Source organism: Camelina sativa, chromosome 11 (assembly GCF_000633955.1).
Source record: "Camelina sativa cultivar DH55 chromosome 11, Cs, whole genome shotgun sequence".
Taxonomy (NCBI): domain Eukaryota; kingdom Viridiplantae; phylum Streptophyta; class Magnoliopsida; order Brassicales; family Brassicaceae; genus Camelina; species Camelina sativa.
Window position 1 is genome coordinate 36793985 of NC_025695.1, and position 10843 is coordinate 36804827.

Sequence of the window (10843 nt, forward strand, 5' to 3'; positions counted from 1 at the left end):
TGGATCTAAGATAACTAATGCAACCTTACCCAACAACAAAAAATGCATAACCATCCAAGTGGTAGCTCTTAACAGTGGTGTCACTATTCTGAAATATGATTTCCACGAATCCTTTGAACGTGCCGTTTATGACAGAGGTATCAACCCTGGGATGCCTATTCATTGGTCTTTTTGGGAAATCCAACTTGTATACCCCTGAGATGTTGTATTGCTGAGCAAGCTTTAGTGGTGTTGAAGGAGGTATATACGATATACCATTAAGAGTGGCACGCAATCGTCCCTCTATCATCTCAGGTGGTCGGTTGACAATCACATACACATCAGTTACTGTGATCTGGCCATATTTGAAAGATCCCTGAGGGTTTGGGCGGGCAGCCCCAGCCGAGAGATTCAACCTACCAAACAGCCTTTCCATCAGCAACAAGTAAAATTGCAGTTTTTTATTTCCGAATTATGCTTAATACGAAATACATTCTGCCAAGATTATTCCTAGTATGAAACATATAACTAAACATAGTTGTTAACAACCTTATGGATCGAGCTTGGTTCATTGAGAAAAATGTGTCCAACTCAGCAGGAGGATCAGGGAGTGGACCTAAAGCGGGTCCTTGAGAACTAGAGTAGCGCAAAATAGCGACTCCACTAGCTTTGACGGATGTAACAAACCTTGGGCTGACAACAATGTAGTAGTCATTACTACCAGATTGATCCATAGTGACCAAAAATGAGAAAGATTGACCCACATGAATGTCCATGTTCGTATAATTTTGCTGAACTGTGTATGACCCTTCTGTCTCAACAAGAAGTAAGTTATGATTCTGTATTCTAAAGTTCAAGCTTGTTGCAATCCCAGAATTGTGAACACGGAAACGGTATGTTTTTCCTAGTAACAATGAAGGCATGAATGTGGTCAGAGCTGGAGAAGACTCAAACTATAAACCAAATAAAGATTCAACAAAAAAGGGATCTTTTTCCAAGGATACCTGGTTCAACGTTAATAGTCCCAAAAGGAATCGCATTGGAAGCAAGCTCGCGAGTGTAAGGAAAAGGTCCAAATCCATTGATGACAATACCATCTGGAGGTCCAAGACCATTCTTACCCTCAACGTCCTTCCTCAGCTTCTGATTCCACAAAAACGTTTGAGATGTTAAAAAACAAGCATAGCAAAAGAGACAGGACAGTAACGATAAAGAAAGGTTAAGGCTTTATTGTGTAAAAAACCTTATGGCTCTTAGTATACCAATCACTAATAAAGAGAGTAACATCACCATCAGGACGAGCAAAAGGAACCGGAATGATTTCTCGATTATTGACAATAATCCCTCCATACCCACCAGAAGCTCTCTGGAAATTTGTAGAAGGGAAATAAAAGAAACTCCCAATCTGATCTTTAACTTGAAACTCATAAGTCCAATTCCAACCAGCAGGAATTGGACAATTAGTTCCTAAAACACCATCTTGCCATGAGTTTTTCCTTTGTTGTATTCCATTCCTACAAATCACCATCACCACTAACATAGTTTTAGTGACCAAATCAAAATCATACAGATACTTAAGACTAGAACAGAAGAATCGACATTGTTACAGACCATGTAAGAAGCAGTGGCTCGTCAAGATTATTCTTCACATTCATAACAACGTTCCAATTCGTAGTCACGTTAAGAATTGGTCCAGGGAACTGCCCATTTATCCCAATTACCTTCAAATCGAATACACAAGCAAGAACCCACATGAGATCTCAAAAAAGTTGAAATTTTTCAAATTGGAATCTTAAAAATCGAAACTTTCCAAATTAGGAATTTCAAAAATTGAAACTGAGATGATGAACGTGGAAAATCTCAGACCTGCTGACGAGTGCCGAGAGGAGAAGCAGTGAGGTAAGAGACCGTCCAATCGAAGAAGATGTAAGGATCGGCGGCTAGGGTTCCGGTAACCGACAAGAAAACGACCACAGATATGCACCGTAAGTGCACTGGAGAGCACCGCATTGGATCACTCACTCTCTCTCTGATTCGAACAGTGAGTAAAACTGGAGAAAACCATGTGCAGAGATTTGGGAAAGCTTTAAACCAAGTCTGAATGTGATTACAGCAGCAGAGGCGCCAAAAGAGAACATACCTTTGTTGGTCCTACTTCTCCAGACATTTCAGAGATTTTATCAAAATGCCCAAAAACTTTAGGAAAATAGTCAATTTAACCCCCACACCTTTGATTTAAATCTACAATTTTGAGTATTTTAAAGTAAGGCTTAAGAGTTAAGACTTGAAGAGTCAACATTCTTCACCCTCAACGTTAATCAAATTTAAGAAAGTAGCATTATCTGCTCAATTATAAAGTATAAAGTTTAGTTTTTTTCGATGAAAAGTATAAAGTGAGTTGAATAGATTTGTGACTTGTGAGTGTTAGACAAAAATGCTTGTGGCGACCGTAGCAGAAGCTCCTAGTTCGAAACGTCATTCCAATTCCTACATCATTGTGCTTTTGAATGGTGTAAACAGACGAGAACGAGTTTAAAACTTTAAATAAATGTATTGAACTAAAGTATCCATTTGTTGGGAACAACAATTTGGCTTTGAGTTTCTTAACTTTGCACTATTGATCAATGTATTATTTATTTCGTAGTTGGATTGGATGTATGTCAATATTCGCCGATGACATTTCAATTTTTAATATTGTTTTTAATTTTACACCCAAAAATAAAAATAAAAATACGAATGAGCGGAAGAACTAATAACATCACATATTAATATTCTTAATAATGTATAATTTCACCGTAAACCATATATTTATTCTATGGAGGAATCGGAAGTAGAATCGTCGAGTAGACTTCCACAGTGGTTGTCCGGAGATCCGGTAGGCTTATTAAGATGAAGAGGTTGTTTGAGAGTCCAATGCATTATACTCGCCGTCAACGTGAGCATCATCTTCTGATTCACCTGTTCGTAATATTACACACATATAAATTCGAATGTCTCACTACAGTGTTCTATTTTTAAGTGATTAAGTTTTTCAAAGTACCTCAATTATGTCTTCAGGGAGTAAGAAAATAGAGCAACCCAGTTTCCTTGCTATGCTAATCACGTAAGTTGCATTCATCTTTTTCTCTTCATCTGTATGTTTAGTAAGTGTAGTCCCTATTAAATTATAATGTTCAAACATAAACAAACACAGAAACTAGTATTTAACAGTTCATTTACCAGTTACTCCGTTTGTAACAAGACTCCAGTTTACGGATCTTGGCTGCACTGAACTCAGCAGCTCCAAGAAAAAGATCCCATCGGATAAGCTCTTGTCCTGTCAAATTCAGACATCATATCGTTACTCACACATGTCAGGTTCGAAAGACAAACCCGGCTAAGCAAAGGAGTTTGTAAACATTTGTTGTTTATAAAGTAGTTTAATGCAGTTTTACAAATTCTTAAAGCAAATATTATTGAAAGGGGCCAAAGGGCCACAAATGAAGCAGGAGAGAACTTACCCTAAAGCTGTACATGCGTGTTTTGCATCCATTGTTTCTCACTTTAGCATTTGCCCATTCCAATATATCAACGTCTGTTATTTCTTTGCCATTGGAATGGAATCTCAAGTTCTTAAGAAGTTGCAGGATGTTGTATCTCATCAATTGCCATAGGTATGCTGCAAGGGGTTGAACAAGCCATCATTATTATTTTAAGTTGGTTCATTAAAACACGTAATCATTGAATTGGAAAACTTACCTAGTACGAGCTTCTTGTTTCCTTGAACAATGTCATTTCCGGCAATGTTAACCAGAGAGAACTTGAGCTGCTTCCCTAGTTTCACAACCTGATTACAGTTTTCTACTTTCTTGAATGGCAATTTAATGGGTGGTTTGCTAGCTACTTTCCAATTAACAATGCCTGGAGACACCTTGTCTAGTGTCTGCAATAGAATCCACCTGTTGACAAACACATAACTCAGTGTTAAATATACATTCTACCTTTCAATTAACCAGTTCTTATACTCAATTCTGAAATACTAACCCATCCTTAAGATCTTCAAACACGTTGTTTATGTATAGCAAACTATCAAAGCTGTTAATCCAAAAACGGAATGCTTTTTCTTCTCTTGAAATTTGGGTGTCATCAGCTAGGTTTTCCAGAAAAGATATCTGTTTCGTTTGTGTTGAAAGGCCGTTCCTGAGGGGAAATAAAGACACAGTTCTAATCTGTTAGACCAACACTAAAAATGTTTTCTTTTGACATGAACTGTTTCTGATTTTTTTAAGTGTATCTTTCACCTGTGCTGGAATATATGTGCCACAAAAGCAAGATTAAGATTTGGGGAACCCTCAACAATATCCTTCGCTGTCAAGTATCTCCTGCATCCCATTCTGTCTGCATGTTCGAGAACAAGCTTTGCTCTCTCAATTGAGCTTCTAACTGCAAAATGTGATGGATTCTTGTGCTCTGGTGCCAGGACATTCAATAGATTAGTGTAAGCTTCCGCATCCTGTAGAAAACCATATCATCAGCCATATGAAAGAGTCTATAGAACATTTTACTAGATTATTTTGGTTAAACCAACTACTTAAGAACTCATAACTTGATATTAGAGACTTTGAATACCTTTACATCAGAGGAGAAGTTTGTGACAGTTTTCTTGTATTCAGTTTTTCTTAACTGAAAATTCATCCACCTCAATAAGATCTTCTCAGGTGGCAAACTCATCAGCTCTTCCACATCCTGTTGAACCCAAAAGTTGGAACAAAGTCAAATCTCTTTTAAAAAAAGTTTCGCCCTTCAGTGTTTGTTTTAAACAACAGGTATCAAGACAATGAGTGAGTAGTTACCTTGCTATCACCGACCAACAACACCAGCTGGGGGGTTTTCTTCAAGTTTAGATCTGCTAGCAATTGTATCTAGACAGAACATTCACAAAAAAGATTAATAACACATTCATCATCTCAAAAACAACAAAAAGCAGTAGCAGCAATAGAGCCTCACCTTAATGATTTGAGAAATCACACCAAGCACAAGATGACGCTGAAATAAGAGAAACAGAGAAGTGTTAGTCATAACCATCACCAAAATTTCAAGATACTGAACAAACTGATGATAGACAAGAGTTAGAATCACAGATTCCACATACCCTTCCTTCAATGATATCTTGAGTTCCTATATTAACCACAGTACACCCAATAGCCTTTGCAGAGTTTAAACAAAGCGTATGATTCTCGTTTCTCTCCCATGGATTAAGCATACTCTTAGTATTAATCGCTCGTTCATCAATCGTTCCAGGTACCGCCACATTTATAAGTTTACTACATCACAATCAGAAAACAAAACCCCAAAATCTTTACCATCATCAAAAGTAAAACATTCAAAGAAACATAGAATCTAAGGGGAAGAAACTAAACTAACCAAAGCAAAACACCATCTTTTGCAACTTCGAATAGATCATTCGAAGACGGGTTAATCGGAAGGTACTTGTTTAGAAACTCATCACCAGAGAGATAATTATTGATATGAGCAACATAAGAAGACTTCTCAGAATCGCTAATCGTATGCAACAAAGTCGTTGTAGCTGCTTTAAGAAACGCAGACGAGTTCTTCACACCGCTTCCGATTATAGCGTTCACATGCGCTTGAAGATTCAGATAAATCTGCAATTACAAATAGCAAAATTTAAAATCACCAGAAGAATTCACAAAAATATCTGTAGAGTTAATCGACGATACTGAACTCTTAGGTAAAACTCGAAATCGACTTCATCGTTTAAATTGGGATGGAAGCTTTGGATCAGAGTCGCTCTCTCTTCGTCGCTTAGGTTCTGATCTCCGACTACTTTTGATTTCCCCATCCTTGACGCGAGGTCTGATACCGTTAGCTTACCGCTCTCTCTCCTCATGCTCGTGAACTATGGAGAATCGAATGAATCAGATCGGAAAAAAAAAAAAAATCAAATGAGAAAAGTTATATATGAAAGGCGTATGGATCAGACGTACGTACGTGAGATTTCAAACTCCGAAGCTCCACTTGTGTGAATTGGTTCTGTAACCATGGATCCGATACCAAAATCCCGACGAACCCTGACATTTTTTTTTCTCTACACCGATCGATCTCTGAACTCTGAAGCGTACGTTAAGAAGAAGAAGAAGAAGAAGCTCTAAAGCAGAGCTGGCAGTGAAGAAGGAGAAAGGGGAAAATTCAAATTAATGACGAAAGTACCCCTTTGAGTCTTTTTTGCGATTTTAAATTTCGCAATCAACTTTTTTTATTTTTTGTGTGTGGGCAATAAAACTGTGACCTGTGAGGGCCCATAATTGTCGTTTATATGAATTTACGGTTATGACCTTTACCTTCGAAGGTTTCTCGTTATCGTGGAGAGGGTAAATACGGTATTTGAAGTTACGGCTAATAAACTAGTTGGAGCTGTACGTAACGGTCGTTTAATTAGTTTGGTTATTTCATTTCATCCCCAACGTGGATTGGATTCACTTAAAAATTCAAACCTTTTGTTTTTCCTCAAACCTCTAGATCTATAAATTTCAAAGTGAATAGAAATAATTTAAACTTTCTTCACTTATTTTTTTTTTCTTGCTGTCACTATATTTCATTATTACTCTTCACTCTTCAGCAAGTTATATATATATATATATATATATATATATATATATATATGCACCACACAAAAAATGTTACCGATGTAAAAATGTATTTATGAATTATCCTTTTTATATGCACAAAAAAAATGTCCCAAAATTTCTAGATATATAAGAAGAATTCCTCACAATCCAACACTTCATTTTTTTTTTCTCCAAAAATGCCACTCTTAATTTATTTTTCCAATAATACCACAAACAAAAAAATTAGTTTTCAAAAGTGTAAAATTTATTGGTTTAGATTGACTATTTTATATTTAAGATAAAGTTTTAAGGGGTGGAGTTTAGTGTTTAGGATTCAAGGTTTAGTTTTGAATGGTGAAAGTTTAATTTTAGTTTTATTATATTTTCAGAAAAAGATGTTTTCATGGTGTTTTTGAAAAATAAAACTAATAATGGTATTAGTGAAAAAAAATTCCTTATCTTAGTAATCTTTACAAGAACTGCAATATATATAAACACTCTATATTTGTGCCAACGTACATAAACACTAAATATATATATATATATATATATATATATATATATATATATTTGCATAAAACTAGTATTTAGATGCATTGTTAGCTGCAAAAAGTAGCTAGACACATAACATCGATTTTGTTGTGGCAAATAGACAAACTTTTATCAAGAATAATAGATTATCAATGCATTAACGTTCCTTTAGTACTTTATCAAAATTTAAAGTATTTCACTTGATTTTTTCCTGTTATAAATAAATTCTCAAGTATTTCATTTGATAAATATTGTATTTTCTATACCTACCACAACTAAATCAGTATTTTTTTCCTTGTAGTACTCATACCATTCTGCTAGTGTATATCAATGTCTATAAACATACAATTAACCCTTTTCTCGTTTTGTAAACTTCATTTTACAAGTAATAAATATAAGATTTATGGAAAATCTGAAATTGAAAATAAGCTTAAAAACAATTAAAGAGAATCTTTTAGAAATGCCACTTTTTGGTATGCTCATTTTAAAAAATGCCTATTTTACTTGTTCATTTTTATAAGAGGGATTTTCAAAAATACCACTTTTTCTATGTCACTTTTTAAAAATAACATTTTATGTTGTCCATTTTCAAAAATACATATTTCTATGTACAAAACAACTAAATTCTAAGCCCTAAACTCTAAATACTAAACTCTAACCCATCAAAACTATATCCTAAATGTAAAATAGAAAACTCAAACCTAAAAAAAATCTAAAAATTAATTTAACATATTGTAACTGTGTAAAAGATGGTAAAAATGAAAATGTTCAAAAAAAGGTATTTTGAAAAGGGGTATACCAAAAATAGTATTTTTAACAAATTTTCTTTTTATAAATACCGCTCAATAAATTTGAAAGTTAATAAAAATGATAATGTACTCATGAATGGTACATACTACTAACAGATTCAGTCAAAGTATTTATTAAGTATTTATAAAGTATTTTATGAGGTTTTTATAAAGTTTTACAAGGTATTTATAAGATTTTACAACATATTTATAACATATTTGTAAGGTATTTATATCCTATTTAGAATGTGTTAAGAAGGTTACACACATATATAAATAGAATTTGTATATGTTTTGTAAAGTTACACATGTATTTGGGTATATCTCAATATATTAAAGACATTTCGGATAAGGTATTAAAGAAGTGACATTTTTGAAAAGTAGTATTAAAAAGGGAGCACTTTTGAAATACCCCTAAATTGAAGGAAAAAGACTAAAAGAGCTTAATTCTCAAATACCATGAGTTTGTTTATGATTAACCCTTTCTCATTACTTGTAAAATGAAATTTACAAATTACAAACATAAAGTAATAAACTGAAGTAAAAAATAACATAAAGTAATAAACATAGGTGTTTTCAGTTTTCTTAAGATTAAAAACATTTAGAAGTCATAATTACATGTAATTAGTCCTAGAAAAATATAGATATTAACAATTTTTTTATGTAAATATATTATTTAGGAAATTAGAAAATTAAAGAAATATTTCTATATATTAATAATCTAATTTAATCAAATGAATAAGATAACGTGTGTGTAAATATAAGCAAGGACAAAATATTTGATTGCAATAGTGTATTATAAAACTACACCTCAAAGAGGATTTGGAGATAAAGCATGTGCCAGACTAGTGAATGAGAAAGAAAGAGAGATTTTGTAATAATTGAGCCAATATGAAGCAATCCTTTGCCATGCCTACTTTATATATAGTTTTCTCACTTCATTAAAATTAAATTACATTTGTAAGTGTTTATATCTTACCCTGATTTTTTTTTTTGGTTGGCTTATCCTACCTTGAATATAGATTGACTATCATTATGTGTATACACATTTATACATTGTTTCTAGTTCTACCAGTTGGTCAAGACATAAATATATTGAGATTTGAGATACTTTATATGGCATTAGTAATATGTCACTCGACTTTTTCTAAGTAGGCAATGAACTTAATAAGAATCATAAAACACCATTATATCATTTGGACCCCTCCATGCTTCATCCCACATGGTTGCTGATCTCAACTACGACGATTTCCATAATTGAAACCTGATTTTGTGTATCAAACTAAATATTAATGATCAAAACTAAAGCTAAACAACTTTACCCCAAAAAAAACACTTCCCCACTGTGTATTAGGATTGTCATTGACATAGAGAAACCTGCATAATCTAATAAATAGTTGTTGGTGCGGGAATTGGCACTCCCAACATACCGGTCTAAACCAAAAAGCAAATCGATTATCTAATTCGGGAATTCGGTCGAATGTCGAATTCATCCTTCAAACGAAGGTCCACCAAGATTGAGAAGGCCGAGTCCAAGAACGAGCAGCCGACTTTCCAGATCGCCCTACGGTCGATCTATCAAAGAAGAAAAAACTTTCCTAATCTCAAGCTAATTTATTAGGAAAGTAGACATATTTTGTAATCTAGAAAAACATATAAATAAAGGGGTGTCCTCCTCTTTGTAAGCATCGAGCAATTAATACAAAAATCATAGTTCTTCATAGTTCTAGAGCAAAACCCTAAGTTGTTTCTCAAGAGATTTCAATTCTTCTTTGTTCCTAGTTTTGATTCGATATTTGAGAGAAAGTTTCTAAGTGAATTTGTTTCCTCGTTTAAACAAATTCATTGTATGAAACCAGTTTTTACAATAGTATAATTAAACTAACCAATATTGATAACCGGTATATGAAAAACCAACCAATTAATAATATTGGTGAAATGGTTTATTCTGGTTTTGTAAGTTGGATCCATTATTTTATATACAATAAAGAATATATTACACTCTGTTCGTCAAGGCCTTCTTAGCTCAGTGGTAGAGCGCGTGGCTTTTAACCACTTGGTCGTGGGTTCGATCCCTACAGGCGGCGTTTGTAATTTTAATTTTTAATTTTTTGTTTTTCCTATTATATATATATTTTTTTGGCGATCATTCGTCGACATTTTTATCTTTCTTCTTTTCCTTGCTTAAACCCAAAACCTCGAAAATTTCCAAAATCCGAAACGAGAAAAAAAACTATGTTACAGTCAATTCATCTTCGTTTCCCCTCAACCCTATCATCACCCTCTCAAAGAGAATCTCTAATCGTCTCATCGATTATTTGCTCCATTCCTTTCTCATCTTGTTCTTTCCGTCCAAAACAAACCAAGAAATTGAAGCGTCTGGTTCAGTTTTGCGCTCCTTACGAAGTTGGAGGTGGATACACCGATGAAGAATTGTTCGAAAGATACGGGACTCAGCAAAATCAAACTAATGTCGAGGATAAGTTAGATCCATCTGAGTATGAAGCTTTGCTTAAAGGAGGCGAACAAGTCACCTCCGTTCTTGAAGAAATGATTACCCTCGTATGTTTTCTGAGTCCTGGTTTATCTCAACTTTCTTCTGTTTCGTTTCTCTTAGCTTGGCATTTCGTCGAACAACTTATAGGCGTTAAGCTGTATAATTCATAGACTCGTTACTTACTTGTTAATTGTTTGAATAAATGATGACCATTTTTACGTGTTTCCACGTTTCCGTCGAGTCATGTTTCATGGGCTTGCTTTTGTGTTGTTACCCTAAGTTTGGCATTTCGTCGAACACCTTGAAGGCGTTAGGCTTAGTAGTTTTCTGGGATTATTCATCACTTTTTCCAGATGGCTTTATGGTAAATAGAATCTTTACACGTTAGTTATGGCCCATATGGGTATTCTTGGTTCCGTAATAGCTTGACATGTGAATTG

At 34.1% G+C, this 10843-nt stretch overlaps 3 protein-coding genes and 1 non-coding gene across 5 annotated transcripts in view; 2 read left to right on the forward strand and 2 right to left on the reverse strand.

Moving 5' to 3' along the window:
• LOC104728689 (monocopper oxidase-like protein SKU5) overlaps nucleotides 1-2110 on the reverse strand; it is a 3773-nt gene extending 1663 nt beyond the window's left edge. For both annotated transcript variants that reach the window (XM_019233065.1, XM_019233066.1), the window contains exons 1-6: nucleotides 1846-2110; nucleotides 1591-1700; nucleotides 1223-1493; nucleotides 984-1122; nucleotides 529-883; nucleotides 30-395 (exon numbers count right to left, since the gene is read on the reverse strand). In XM_019233065.1, coding sequence (XP_019088610.1) covers nucleotides 30-395; nucleotides 529-883; nucleotides 984-1122; nucleotides 1223-1493; nucleotides 1591-1700; nucleotides 1846-1989 — 1385 coding nt within the window. In that variant the 5' untranslated portion in view covers nucleotides 1990-2110. The remainder of the gene's footprint in view (nucleotides 1-29; nucleotides 396-528; nucleotides 884-983; nucleotides 1123-1222; nucleotides 1494-1590; nucleotides 1701-1845) is intronic.
• LOC104725328 (fimbrin-2) lies at nucleotides 2636-6192 on the reverse strand. Its single transcript, XM_010443966.2, has 14 exons — nucleotides 5971-6192; nucleotides 5705-5878; nucleotides 5383-5624; nucleotides 5111-5282; nucleotides 4966-5004; nucleotides 4812-4880; nucleotides 4588-4704; nucleotides 4260-4471; nucleotides 4003-4158; nucleotides 3718-3917; nucleotides 3480-3637; nucleotides 3199-3295; nucleotides 3020-3111; nucleotides 2636-2937 (listed from the first exon to the last, which is right to left on the reverse strand). Exons 1-14 carry the CDS (start codon nucleotides 6055-6057, stop codon nucleotides 2788-2790), a joined length of 1965 nt encoding a protein of 654 aa, XP_010442268.1. The 5' UTR covers nucleotides 6058-6192; the 3' UTR covers nucleotides 2636-2787.
• On the forward strand, nucleotides 9922-9993 carry TRNAK-UUU. Its single transcript has one exon. It is a non-coding gene; the product is annotated as a tRNA-Lys (tRNA).
• LOC104725329 overlaps nucleotides 10064-10843 on the forward strand; it is a 4975-nt gene continuing 4195 nt past the window's right edge. Inside the window, exon 1 of the mRNA XM_010443967.1 lies at nucleotides 10064-10468. Within this exon, the coding sequence (XP_010442269.1) occupies nucleotides 10142-10468 (327 nt within the window). The 5' untranslated portion in view covers nucleotides 10064-10141. The remainder of the gene's footprint in view (nucleotides 10469-10843) is intronic.

Excerpts from the sequence above, each read along its gene's own strand:
- LOC104725328 (XM_010443966.2), bottom strand. The coding sequence starts at position 6,057 with ATGTCAGGGTTCGTCGGGATTTTGGTATCGGATCCATGGTTACAGAAC. Across the intron at positions 5,283-5,382 it reads AAAGATGGTGTTTTGCTTTG|TAAACTTATAAATGTGGCGG; the intron begins GTTAGTTTAGTT and ends ATTGTGATGTAG. Across the intron at positions 3,112-3,198 it reads TGTTACAAACGGAGTAACTG|ATGAAGAGAAAAAGATGAAT; the intron begins GTAAATGAACTG and ends CTAAACATACAG.